The 13,124-nt window shown below is 40.2% G+C and overlaps 1 protein-coding gene across 1 annotated transcript; it reads right to left on the bottom strand.

The window, feature by feature from the left end:
- Positions 1–2,001: 2,001 nt before the first annotated feature.
- CAV2 (caveolin 2) lies at positions 2,002–12,698 on the bottom strand. Its single transcript, XM_053977929.1, has 3 exons — positions 12,476–12,698; positions 12,138–12,325; positions 2,002–5,208 (listed from the first exon to the last, which is right to left on the bottom strand). The coding sequence occupies exons 1-3, from the start codon at positions 12,626–12,628 to the stop codon at positions 5,058–5,060; spliced, it is 492 nt and encodes a 163-aa protein (XP_053833904.1). The 5' UTR covers positions 12,629–12,698; the 3' UTR covers positions 2,002–5,057.
- Between the last annotated feature and the right edge of the window lie 426 nt (positions 12,699–13,124).

The following is a 13,124-nucleotide window of genomic DNA, read 5'->3' as shown; positions in this document are numbered from 1 at the left end:
CATTTGGACTCATTCCTGGGAAAGTGTGTTTTGGGAAGTACCTTATTCTGCTGGTGCACAGTTAAGTATATTTTGAGGAGTCTAAGGCCCCCCTTCTTTTGGGGTTCTGACTGGGCTTAGATGAGTAAGATGCCAAGCTGATCAAATAAGGGCAGTTCTGGGCATGACAAAAGTAAAACTGTAGGTATTGTGGGGGGTTATGGGAAAGGGAGGTGCCTTCTGAGTTCAGACATGTTCCTGGTGGGTGGCAGTTGGCAGGGATTACTGTTTTGGATCAAAATGCATGGCTTTTCCTCATCTCAATCTTTTATTAGAGCTAGCCCCTGTATCAAGATAGCTTGTAACTGCCTTGACTGGAGAGGCAAATAGATTGAAACCTTTAATTCTGCAAGACCCTGTGCAAACCAAGTCCCTCTTTTCTCAACCCTTTTCAGTATCAAATACCTTGAAAACTGACCTGGACCATGAACAGTGGTCTATGTCAATATGTCAATGCTGTTCTGTACCATTCTTCCAGTTCTACCATATTATTAAATGTTCATGTGTTTTATAGAAAATGTCAGACTATGAGAACTTGTCTCATTAATGGGACTTAACTACCCACTCCTTAAGGCTTATATAGGATGGGCTTTTTGTTACTCTGCTTCTCTACCTAAGCACTGCCTGATAAACCCTAGCTGATAGTTGTATCATTGTGATAGCTCTAAGAGTTTAAAATAAAAAAGCAAAATCAGGTGCATAGGGTGAAAAGGCAGCTCTTTTTGAGCTGAGACAGTTGAAAAAATAGACAAGCTTTCCTCAAGGTTTGAAATAAAAGTGAATCTCTATATTTTATCCCATCTGAGCATCTTAAGTAGGGTCTGATTCAGTACTATATGAAGGAGTCCTTCTTTCAGCCACTTGCAGTTGGAAGGGGAAGCTATACAACAGCTGAAACTGAACATCTAAGACAGGGGACATTCACCCCTGGCATCAAGTTGTGAGAGAAGGGTGTAGAGAAGAACCTGCCTCACTACTTTTATGAAACTCTAGTTGCTTCCATCAACCTTCCCAATTTCTGCAGCAAATACAACTTTTTATGTAGCAGAGCAAAGAAGCCAAGCCCAGCCTTGCCCAATATTTTGCATTAATCAGTACAGACTCTTTTCTCTGGAGGATGATTCAAAGCAGGAACCTATTTTAGCTCCTCTGAATTGCCTCTCAGATGTTTTCCTTTTGTTACAATAAGCTTAGGAAGATTAATGTAACCAAGATATAGTTAGCCTTTATTAATTAGCCTAATTTGTAAATCCCTGAATGAAGAAAGAACCTCCAATTTTAATGCCCACCTGCTGGTTCAGTATCTCTGGAGGCCTTCAACTCTAATTTTCATAAGCATAGACAACAGACAACACTGGTAAAGTGTCTGGTGTTTGACCTTGTTCCATTTGCATTTTTATTAAAAAAAAAAAAACCAAACAGATGTATTTTCCATGTTTTTTTTAAAGAGTTAATAACAGCAATAGTTTTATCTCTGCAGGTGGGGGAATGATCACACCCTGTAAAAATAAAGGACTTATCATTCTTTGGCTTCCACTTTATATAAGTGTGTGGTCTGAGGTCCCAGAGCTGCAGGGATGTTCTGAACTTTTAGTCAGTGAATGCTTAAATGAACTTTTTGGATAGGTGGGAGCAGGCTCTTCATTTACTAATACATCAAAGTTTCTGTTAAGAATTTGTTTCAATTTATACGATGAACTACTAGGGTGGTGAAATACAAGATACAAATATAAAAGTTCCAGAATCAGATTAGGAGCATTTTAGGAAACAGCTCTTATAAGTAGGCAGGTTAAACTTCTCCATAAATTAAAATTAAGAAGTCCATAAACACAAATCCAGGGTGAGTTCTGTATGTTAGTTGTGATCTTCATGAAAAACAAGATGCTGAAATATTTTACAAGTCAGAACTGAGTTTCCAGCTCATGGTTGTAGACCTAAGGTCTGCAGTAACAAGAGACAGGCTGAAATCGTAACACCACACATTTATTTTTGGTAATACCTCTACCATGATGCTGGAAAATCTACTCTTGTTACAAGCAATAACATTTTCCCCATTCCACAGACATGAAGATTCATCAAAGTAATCTAAATCTGGTGTAAATTTTCTTACATTTGTTGCAAACAATGAGACTCAGTTTCTGGACTCCCTTGCCTAAATTCTCACTTGTGAGCTGCTTTTAAGGGATCAGCTGGGACGGTTTGTCCACATTTTGAACAAATTAGAGACAAACCTGCTTCTACATCGAAGAACACAATTCAGAGCTAGTTCCCATTCAGTCCCTGTTGTCCAACAGTCCTGTGAGGTTTTCACAGTATATGCTGTGCCAGACCTTCAGGATGTATGTCAGAACCATAAAAACCTGAGAATACTTGCCAGCCAGAGTTGCCTGGGCAGATTCACACCTGAGTATTGGAGAGTCTGTAAATACTACTACTTTCTTCCACTCCTTTTACAGACAAAGTAAGAGTATTTGCCAAGCATCTAATATTTTACCCAAAGTCTTAGAGTGCACTTTTTATTTGCTTATAGTAAAGGCACACCTGTTCCAGAGAAAGATATTGCTATCAATATTTAAGAAACTAAGAGCTTTAATTACAAGTTTGCTTGAGTCTTGTAGCAGTTAGAGAAATGGTGGAAAGAACTAATTGATGACAAGCCTAAATCAAAATAAGAACAAACCAAACCATTCTACTTAATTGTGATAGCTAGAGCCAGTTGACTTCAGTAAGCTATTTAAGAATGCATACCATAAAACATAAAATATATATCCAGGAATGCATACCATAAAATGATACATCTTTCTCTGGGGAATGGCCTCATTCTCAAAACTTAAAATGCAGACTTGGGTTCCTTCAAAGCTGAGGTTTTTATAGGGCTCCTTTTAGACACAAGAGCTAGTAGATTGATTTATTTTCTTTTTCTCTTTTAAATGAATTCATCAAGAGGATATTTTTCAGTGGAAAATATCTTTGTAAAAGTTCTTGGATGCTGTAAAAGAAAATAACTCTCAAAAGAGTTCAAGCCTAGCCTGGCCAATTTTTATTTTCAAAAGAGTTATTTCCATTTTTAACACAAGAAAGGTATTTTGAAGAACACATCTGAAAAACAAGCTAACTTCTTGCAGAATAAAAATGAACAAGAGCAGTTTCCATGGGCACTAATCATTAAGATCCAGTTTTTTAAAGCCATATGAATGCCTCTCTAAATGGCACAAATGCTAAAATTACTTTTAATATACAAAGATATTCTTAATATACAAAGAATATCTAGCTAGCTCTAATAGGCCAACAGACAAGAAAAGGAAAATTCTGCAGCTCATCTGTAAAGAAAGTGTGCGTCTGTAAAAAGAATTAAGCATTATTTCGAATGTTGCCAAAATTCTGCAGAGATAGCAATCATTCTGTATGGGCTTAGTTGCACACTGAGATATGTAATTTTCTACTATAAATACATTAAATGCAGTTGATAATAGGGGAACTATGTTGATATTCATCCATTTCCTTACCTCTCAGATATTTTGGAAGAACTGCACAGTATTCTATGGTGTTTGGCATTTTAAGAGTTTGTTTAAAAGCTGAAAAATCTGAAAAGAAATGAAGTTGAAAATGGGAAACAGTGGATATTTTGTTATTTTATTAGATATCTCTTGTTTGATAAGAAATTTGAGACACTTTAGAAAATAACATTCTAAATCATACAAACATTTTACAATTGCAATTTATCATCTGTATTTAAATAAAACAGCAGCATAAGCCCACCAGAAGGCTAATGCAATTTTAATGTACCTCTGCACATTTTCTGTTATTCTGGTTTAAAAAGTCATATTAGACATGCAGAAGAAAGAAGGTCTTTTTCAGGGGTTAGGCTTTGAAATACTAAATAAGCAACAGAGAGAGTCAAGTCAATAGTTAGGTGAATTAGACAAGGATACCAAGTACACTCATTTGCCTTCTGTAAGAGCTTGCTACCTAGTTAGTGCTAGCATAGTGTCTATTGCTTTAAATATCACAATGTTCGCACCAATAATATACAGAAATAGGCAGGGTAGCATTTATTACACCCAATTTTTAATAAAAAACATTTCTCATAAACAGATATTTCCAAGTCTTTTTCATAATCGTGTATAAAAACAATTATAATCTTTGCTTTTACACACAATCATATATAATTAATATATTAGAATTGCACAGCAACACTCAAAATCTACTTAATTTAGAAAAGGAAATTTTAGTTATCTAAAATAATTTTTGCAGTGTCTCACTCTTGCTGCTTAATAAGTTGGTTAGAATTCAAATACTAGAGAAACTATGCTTCTTAGAAACCTGACCAACTGTCATTTACAAAGGTACAAAATATACAGCAAAATTAATCTCTCATTAAATAAAATATACAGATTAGCTAATGTTACAGATCATTAGCTAACACCTTATTTTAAGGGACAAACTTCTAGGGAGCTTCCCCCTTCCCACCCCCCCTCCCATATAGGAGAATTACACAACAGTTCCTTTCCCTGTATGTTTATGCAATGAGTCGCGTTCACTTTAACTGCTGATAATAGAGGACTGGGTTTATCATTCTGCATAGTGAGGCCAAAAATGATCCCTGGTGGAACTGCAATAAAGTCAGTGTGAAACCCTAGAGATCAGTTTTGTCTAAGGTATCACAGCCTATTCATTTATTTATTTATAGTAAGAACACCACTCATTATCACTATGGGGGCTTTTAGTCCTCCATGAGAATTCTCCTGTAATCTACCAATCAACCTACCATTAAAATAAAGTGTTGCCAATATACTCCACGATCACTCTGTTGTTAAAATAGTGAGCTATGAAAACTGCCTACTAATTCTTAAATGGATCTCCCTGATAATAAATGAGTTTTAATAAAAACAGCATGTTCCCACTTAAACCAGCCATTGTAATTTAACAGTTTGGAATGAATGGTAAGTGCTTGTATGTTAGGTTAGCAAAGAAGTATAACACCAGCTAGAACTACAGCAGTGTCACATCTCTGATGTTTACTCTTGGTCCAGGCGTATATTAACCATGGCAAAGCAGCGGCCTAGGCTCTGAAAGAATGGTACAACAAAAACATCTGTCAGGCTCTTCCATACAGTTTGCACTGAAGGCAGGACCATGAGACAGGTTTTCACAAAAGGCACCACAACCCTGTAAAAGAAAAAACAAAAAATTTGAAGATTGGTGCTGCTACAGCATGGGGAAATCAGGATAACGAAACACATGTGTGACATCTTACTGAAAAGAAGTGGTTCTTTACCTTTTATAACTTTATAATTTAAATATTTAAGCAAGTTGACTCTACTCTCTTGCAGTCATTCTCCATCAATTTTGTTTGCTCAAGGCCTCACACCTGCATATGCATGTGGTCCTCTGGCCAGAATCATTTGTATGCAACATGAGTGTGTAGACATTGGCTTTCTTTTCATTGTGTCTGTTTGCTAACTGGCAATTTCTTTACATGCCATTTAGAACGATGAACTTTTGCTGCCTCTCCCTGCTCCTGGCAGGGCTGGTGTACATGATCTGACATAGCCCTGCTGTGACCCACCGTGGATGAAGAGCAGTCATTTCCTAAGGACTCACTTGAGCTGTGGTCATATGTGAATGTGGGTCTTTAGGGGTTGACAGAAACACCATGTTCCCCAGTTTGATTGACTGGAAACAGCACGCTTTACAAACTGCTCTTGCTCTGCTGCCTCTTCTGGTGTTTCTTTTATCTGTCTGTCTTGCAGGCACATACAAGTGCACAGGCACACATGCACATCACACCATTGGTGTCTCATTCCTACCCATTCCTGTTACAGTGCTACAGTAAAACAGAAACAGGGAGGCAATATCCAGTTACATTAGATTATTACAATACAGGTACATGCCACATCTCCAAAAAATCGCTGATCCTGTCAAGTTCTTAATTTGTGAGTGAGAAATTAACATTAGAATATGGTCAGAACTCCTTATCATGGGATAAGATCTTTTTATTCACCCAGGATGCATACTAGAAAGTATTGTGCTTTCATCTCCTGAGCTTTGGTAAGCATCTGGGGATTGTTCTTCATGTGTGCCAATTCCAAAGCAATGTCATTACTGGTGGCTTGAGCCAAGCATGCCAACAGTGGAGGACAGCCAGAAGTACACATATGGGAAGTTCAGGAGGGCCAGGGAATACATGACAACTGACCACAATATTTTAAGTTATTCTTCTTCCTTGATCATTTACTGGCCTAAACCTCTGGTCATTTCCCTAAGCTGTTCTTATTTGGGTGCAGACAAACTAAATGTATACATAAATAATACCGAAGTTCTACTAGGGCAGATTTTAAAAAAATCTCTCTGCCATACTGAACATGTTTGCTTCCTAAATTAGGTAAAAGGAGCTATAGATTATTTTGACAATGATAATAAACTCTGTTCTATTTTACTGTGACATTCAAAATTTAAGTTCCCAGTCTTGTATTTGCATAATTCCACTGCAGAACTTTCACTGACTTTTATTGGAATGACAGAAAATACCTAATTTAATATTTCATCATAAGTCTGAAAAAAAAAGGTGTCATGTATTTACAATGCATACTCCTCAGATTAACAAAGTAGAAAAAACCTACCATGTTTAAAAAAACGTGAAGGTTAGAAATGTACCGAATCAAAATTAATTACTTTCAGTGTTTATCTAACAGCTTTTGTCCTACAATGCAAGCCATATACTAGTACATCAATGCTCTACTCAAAGCTAGCCCAGATGGATTTAAACAAGAATAGTTTTTCTAAAACCTTCTCTTTTGTCTCTGCTGAAACACCCCATATAGGACTGTGAGCATCACTGGAAAATTGTGCCTCTAGTTTTAAACTGAACCCTGTAAACTATGTGTTTATAACCACCTATAAAGTCACTGCATATAAAATAGATGATTTATAGAGTAAAAAAGTTAGGCCTTAACCTGTTAGAATACAGCTGATAAACATCAGTAATGCAAAGGAAAAAAAAATTGCTATTTTTCCAAGCAACACAGGGAAAGCACCAGAAATGGCTATTCTCTTTGTGCTGACTTCACCTCTTTTCCATTTCAGATAGTTTATAAGGACAATGTAATTGCTCCATTGATACCATCTATAATTCATTTGGCCTGATTTTTTAAAAAATCTAACTGAACTGGAGAGAAGCAGAAAAGACAACATTACTTTTGACCCTCTATTGACAGGATCACACAAAATACAAATAAAACAAATACTGCAGTATGCAGAAGATTCACAGAAAGATGTAGAAGGCTGGAGAAGCAATGATCATAGTACTTGAAAATTGCTGTAGAGGTCAATCACACAGTACTGGAACTCTTTTGATAATTATCAACTATTTTGATAATCTTAAGGAAAATAAACATTAAAATGTTTTGGTAATGTTTTATAATCTTTTAGCACTTGTTATCAATTTTTTATTTATTGTAAATGCATGCAAACCCCAATGTAGGCTAAATCCATAGGAGTATACATGAGACATAATAGCAACCAAAGCTAATTAATGTAAATAACTTTCAATTTTACAGTAGAAGTCCATCTACTAATAGAACAATTACTGAAACCTCTTTCATCAGAGAAGAAAATCCTTTACACCAAGGAGAGTCATAAAAGGTATTTTCAAAGTTTTAAATTATGTGAGTGTGTATTTACATTTTTACAAGTCTGCATCCCGTCCTGCAGAGGATGCCTTATCTGACAGTGTGATATTTCCAGGTTATCAGAGCGTGTAATGTGCTTTCTGTGGAGTGACCAGTCACACTTAAAAAGAAATAATCAAATGCCATGAGAAGCCATGTATTTTTTTTTTTGTGACCTGACAAATATAACATACCCATCCTTTGCTGTGGATTTATTCTGGTCTGCACTTTTGTTCACAGACATAGAAGCTACCTGCTTGAGTAATGTCTAACAGTAAAATTAAAGTAGCATATCCCAAGGATATCAACACTGATGCCATATTGGTAGTAGTACCAATAGTTACCATGTAGTACAGCATTAGGAAGAAAATGAAAGGTGTGTAGAATTTGTCATCTAAGCTGAAGACAGCTACCTATATGACCTCTCATTGAATCTTGCTATATATATATAGATATAAAATACCTCTTCTTTGACCAAGTGGGATGAATAGTGTCTTTTGGACACCGTTGAACTGAAAAGCGCCAATTACCCCATTTTTTCCCCTCCTATCCTCTTTTCTCTTTATTCTGTTCAAGGCATGACATCTACAAAATTATACCCCTCAATGTTTCTCACTTTTGTTCATGTTACTTTTTCTTCTTGCTAAGCCCTGAATGAACAGTGTCAAGAACCAAAGACCTCTTGGAAATGGCAGAGCACAGTTTAATTCCCACTGAAAATGAGAATCAACTTTTCACAAACTTGGGCAACAATGTTGGAGTAGTCATGCACCATTAATTCAGATTCCGGCTTCAAAGTGAAGAATCATACCTTCTCCTGTAATGTTTTTCAAAATGGAATCTCAAGACACATGTCTGAGATACTTAACACTTAAGATACTGAGATACTTCATACTATTTTTCAAATGCTCTATGTTTCTGTGCTTAAATTGCCTCACTCCATGTACTACATCAGGATTGTGAATTAAAAGTCTTGTATAGCTCTAAAATACAAGCAAGCATTGTGAAAAGATGGCTAAAAGTTACCTAGGAGTTGTACAGCTTCTTGTTGCATGCCATTAACCACTGGGACAAGTGAGGCAATGGATAATCACCAAAGCCTTTCACAACTCATACACAGTATCTGAAGTGAATTAAAATAAAATAGTATGTATTCCAGGACCTGGGTAGACTGGAATAGATAAAACTACTACAAAAGAAGTAAGACAACATCCACATACTTCCTTTCCCTAAACCAAGGGATATGTACTGGACATCAAAGAAGAGGCATCAAGGCAGCACCACCCGATTGATTATAAGGTAGGCCTTCCTAGCTGTAGTGTAATTTATTTAGATTTCAAGCAGTCAGTAGGGACATGGTTTTATGGTTGAGTATGATAGCAGCAGTTATGTAAATGAAGTTGTGGAATACAAAAAGGTAAGAAATAATGCATGTCCATATCTGCTTTTCATGTAAGTCCCTGTCTTTATCTCAGCACTGTGAATGGAAGCTCAAGCGGAGAAGTGCTGCGAATACCTACTGCTTTAGCCAATGGTGTATAGAGCAGAGTGAGCCCATCTCAGATCCAAGACTCAAGTTATGGATCACTGATTCTTAGCGTAAATATGCAATGTACCAGAACGCTATTCTAATAAGACTAGAAAAAAGCATATATGAAATTCAAGTGTTAATTTCCAAGAGGTGGCAAACATGTGGCTTGGAACAAGAATCAGTCACTGATCTACAAGAAATATAACAATTTTGCATGAGCCTCTTGAAAAACCAGAAGTGTTCTGTTCACATTCAGAAGTCAATCACCTTAAGAGCTACAATCTGAGCACATATTTAAAAGCTTGCTAATTTCACAGAAAGATGTTACAACTCTGTGTGGCCTGTATACTCTGGTGAGAATGACAGTCATCAGTAAAGAAAAAATGTGAAGTTGACTTCCTTGAACTGGCTTGTATGTGGATTACCAGCCTGCTAGCTGGCCCAGTTTCAGCCCATCTGTATCTTTTAGCAGGTAGTGTGAAACCAGAGTCTGCTCAAGCAGCCAGTCTGGGAACACAATATGCTCCATCTCCATGGTTAAAAAAGAAAATTAAATGTATTACTATATATTTCTTACTTAGCTTTCTTTTTGCAGGTGAAAGACAACATTTACTATGAGGTGTGATGGGGGCAATTCACAAGGTGCCCTTGAGTGTGAGAAATGCTGAGTTAGACTTATGTGGATTTTTAACATGCTGATGAAACTGCAACAACTGCAACATGTGTGACATCAACAGAGCTTTCTGCTTGAACACCTCCAGAAGTCTTTGAAACACTTTTTAATTTAGCCCCAGAAAAGGATGACAAAAGTGAAGCACAGAGACTGAGTGGCAGGCTTCTGGGAGGGTTTGCCCCAGGGTCCTCCCATGACATTTAAACAGTTGAAGACAGAGTTATAGTGGAATTCCCTTTCTTTCATATACAAAACAAGGAGTTACTTTTTCTTTCAGACCCAATGGGCCTACAAGGGAACTATACCCTTTATTTAGGGCCTCTAAATGTTCACTGCTTTTGCACTCTCTTCTCAAATGCAGCAACACTGAACTCCTCACTCTCATGATATCTGGAACATGAAGAGGTGCCAACTTAGTTTCAGTGTGTTCCACTTTTGTGTTGGAACAAATCCAGCTTGTTTGTGGGAGTTTGTGGGAATATGAGGCAGTATTGCCTTTAGAGGGTAGCACTGGATGGAGTCCAAGGGGATGCAGATAGCACTACTGAGTTTTGTGATTCTTTCACATCCATCCCAGGTGCAAGGAAGATCAAAACAAAAGATCAATTCTATGTTGACAACGAACCTAGGCAAAGAAAATGATTTGTTGGGGAAGCAAGTGTGTTCACAGAAAGTCAAGAGAAACTTTTCAAGGGAAGTGCTACATTCAGTCAGTCCTATTTCACATATACTGAGAACCCACGATTCCTGAGATAGTCACTAGGGACTATGTGCATAAATAGTAACTGACCTCTGTGTCCTGGATCAGTGAAACCCTGTATCCAGTCTGTGAAATCCAGATACAAGATCCTTCTGAAGCACAAAAAAAGTACTGAAAATTTAATAAATTTGGCATTGATGAATTTTTCCACATATATTTCACTACTAGAAACCTATATATTCTCACCATACCCTTTTGCAGTCACACCGCACACTATGGCAGAGTGACGGCTGACAAATCTAAAAATCTGGACAACACTATGCCTATGAACTGTTTGTTTGTAACGATTTAGGAACAAGAAATATAGCAAGTGGGCATCCCTAAACAGCACTGCAACTCCTTTGGATATTATGCAAACACTATGTTTCAAAATTCAAGTTAATCAGTTTTCAAAGTGGCTTGACAATGTCATCAACACAAGCTTCCACTGTACTTTCAAAAACTGAAATCTGCACCCACGACATTACCACCACAAGTTCAGATAATCAATGTCTTCCTAGGGTTTTGAGTTCACTTCCAGTTTCTGTATGCTGTTTTTCTTGATAAAAGGAAAAGGATTCCAGTATTACCCAAATCAAATTAGACTTTGCCCAAAACTCATGTACATGGAAAATCCTGGTCTGCACAAATAATGTCAATAATCTGCATTCATCCCTTCCTCTACAGCCTTTTGGATTGTCAGTTCTTTCCTCAACCTCATTATTCTCCCTGCCTTTCTTCCTTCTCCACCATCATCTCCCTTTCTGGTCTCAAAGTATTCTTCCTGATAGTTTGTGAGCATATTATGCTTAAAGTACACAGGTTTGGTGTGACTTGCATGGCCATGTATTTGCCTGTGAACTTGTGCCATGGCCAGAAGCAGCATTCCTGTGTTCAGCAGGGTTTTTTGCTTAGGTGGAAGGGCTTTGGAGCACTGCATCTAGAGATAGCTATGCACCAGATGCAAGGCACTGGCATTACATTTTCACTGGCAGGAACACAGAGCCAGCTGGGCCCTCAAAAGCTTTCTTCAGTCTGTGAGGAAAAAAAATGAAAGAGGTAATGGTACTAAGAAGTTAGCAATAACTTCAGGTGTTAGTAATACTTCTGCCTAGATAATTCATTTAAAATACAGGCTTGAACAAATTCTGCAGTTCAGTCTAGAAAACAAATTCAGTCACTATTATCACTCCAGAAGCCAGCAAAGGCTGGAATGCATTGCTGTAGCTGCTGTCCAAGCGAGCTACAAGGAGCTTTCTGCCCCAAGGAGCTTTCACAGTCATGAAAGACCGCTGGTAAAACCAAGGCAGGGAACTGAATCACAGAGAAAACATTGTTTCCTGTTCTGTCCCTTTAGAAATAAAGCAGTTAATATTAGCTGATCTGGCTACCGATGTGAATTCGGAGACCGGTGGTTGGGCAGTAATGAATGCTAGAGGAGCTCTGCGGAGCTGTCGGCAGAGCCCGGACACAGCACGCCCTTACCAGATGTGCAGGCAGCTGAGCGTCGCGAAGACGATCCCCACAACCAGGGCCATCGGTATGGCGAGGACCAGAGTCAGGACCTTGTAGATTACGTACTTGCTGAGCTCAAACAGAGCGTGGCTGCAGATCCAGACCTTGTCGAAGGAGTGGGTGAGCTCGGGCTCCGCGATTACATCCTCGAACCCCAGCTGGAACGAGAGGAGGCTCTACCGTCACGGGGAGCTGGGGCGCGGGGAGCCCGCAGGGGACCCCTCCCCGCCGAGTACCCGAGCCCCGGCCCCGGCCCCGGCCCCGGCCCCGCCCGCCCCCGGCCCGGCCCGGCCCGGCCCGGTCCGCACCTGCAGGTGGGAGTTCAGCCCGTGAGGGTCGCGGTCCAGCTCGTCCTCCGCGCACTTCTCCGTGTCCGACAGCGCGGGGCCGCCGCTCCGCGGGAAGTTGTCGTCGTCGTCCATGAAGATGCGGGTGTCCACTTTCTCCGTCTCCAGCCCCATGGCGCTGCCGCCGCTGCGCGGCTCCGGCCCGGCCCTGCCCCGTCCGCCGCCGCTGCCCCGCCGGGCCGGGCCGGGGCGGAGCGGGGCTGCCCGGGACACGCCCCGCGGGCCGCGCCGGGAGCCCTGCCGAGCCCCAGGCACTCGCGGGTCGGGCTCGGGGTGGGTGCCCGCCGGCAGCCCGCACCCGTCGCCTTGGGAACCGCTCGGTGGGCGCTCAGCCTTCCCGGCCGGCTGCCCCGGCCGCGCTGGGTTTCCCCGTTCGGCTGCGGTGCCCGGCTGTCACCGCGGCCTCGCGCCCGACTGGCCTTTGTCAGCGCTTGTGGCACCGCAACAACAGGCAGCAGAAACAAAAAGCGGAGGGGATTGTGCTCTGGGCCAGGCTGGGCCGTGGCTGTGGCCCCTTTGCAGCTGTAGGGGAAAGAGGGAAAGAAGCGGGGAGGAGAGGTGGGTCGCCACTGCCCACCGAGGTTCCCGAGTCCGGCCCCACCGGCCCGTC

This window comes from Vidua macroura, chromosome 5, assembly GCF_024509145.1.
Source record: "Vidua macroura isolate BioBank_ID:100142 chromosome 5, ASM2450914v1, whole genome shotgun sequence".
Taxonomy (NCBI): Eukaryota; Metazoa; Chordata; class Aves; order Passeriformes; family Viduidae; genus Vidua; species Vidua macroura.
Note: the sequence above shows the minus strand (reverse complement) of the source record. Positions and strands in the feature narration are given on the sequence as shown.

Bases quoted from the DNA above. Each gene is read 5' to 3' on its own strand.
- CAV2 (XM_053977929.1), bottom strand. From the start codon at position 12,628: ATGGGGCTGGAGACGGAGAAAGTGGACACCCGCATCTTCATGGACGAC. The intron at 12,326-12,475 runs GTGCGGACCGGG...CTCTCGTTCCAG, and splicing joins GGCTGAACTCCCACCTGCAG to CTGGGGTTCGAGGATGTAAT. The intron at 5,209-12,137 runs GTAAGGGCGTGC...TTTCTTTTACAG, and splicing joins CTCAGCTGCCTGCACATCTG to GGTTGTGGTGCCTTTTGTGA.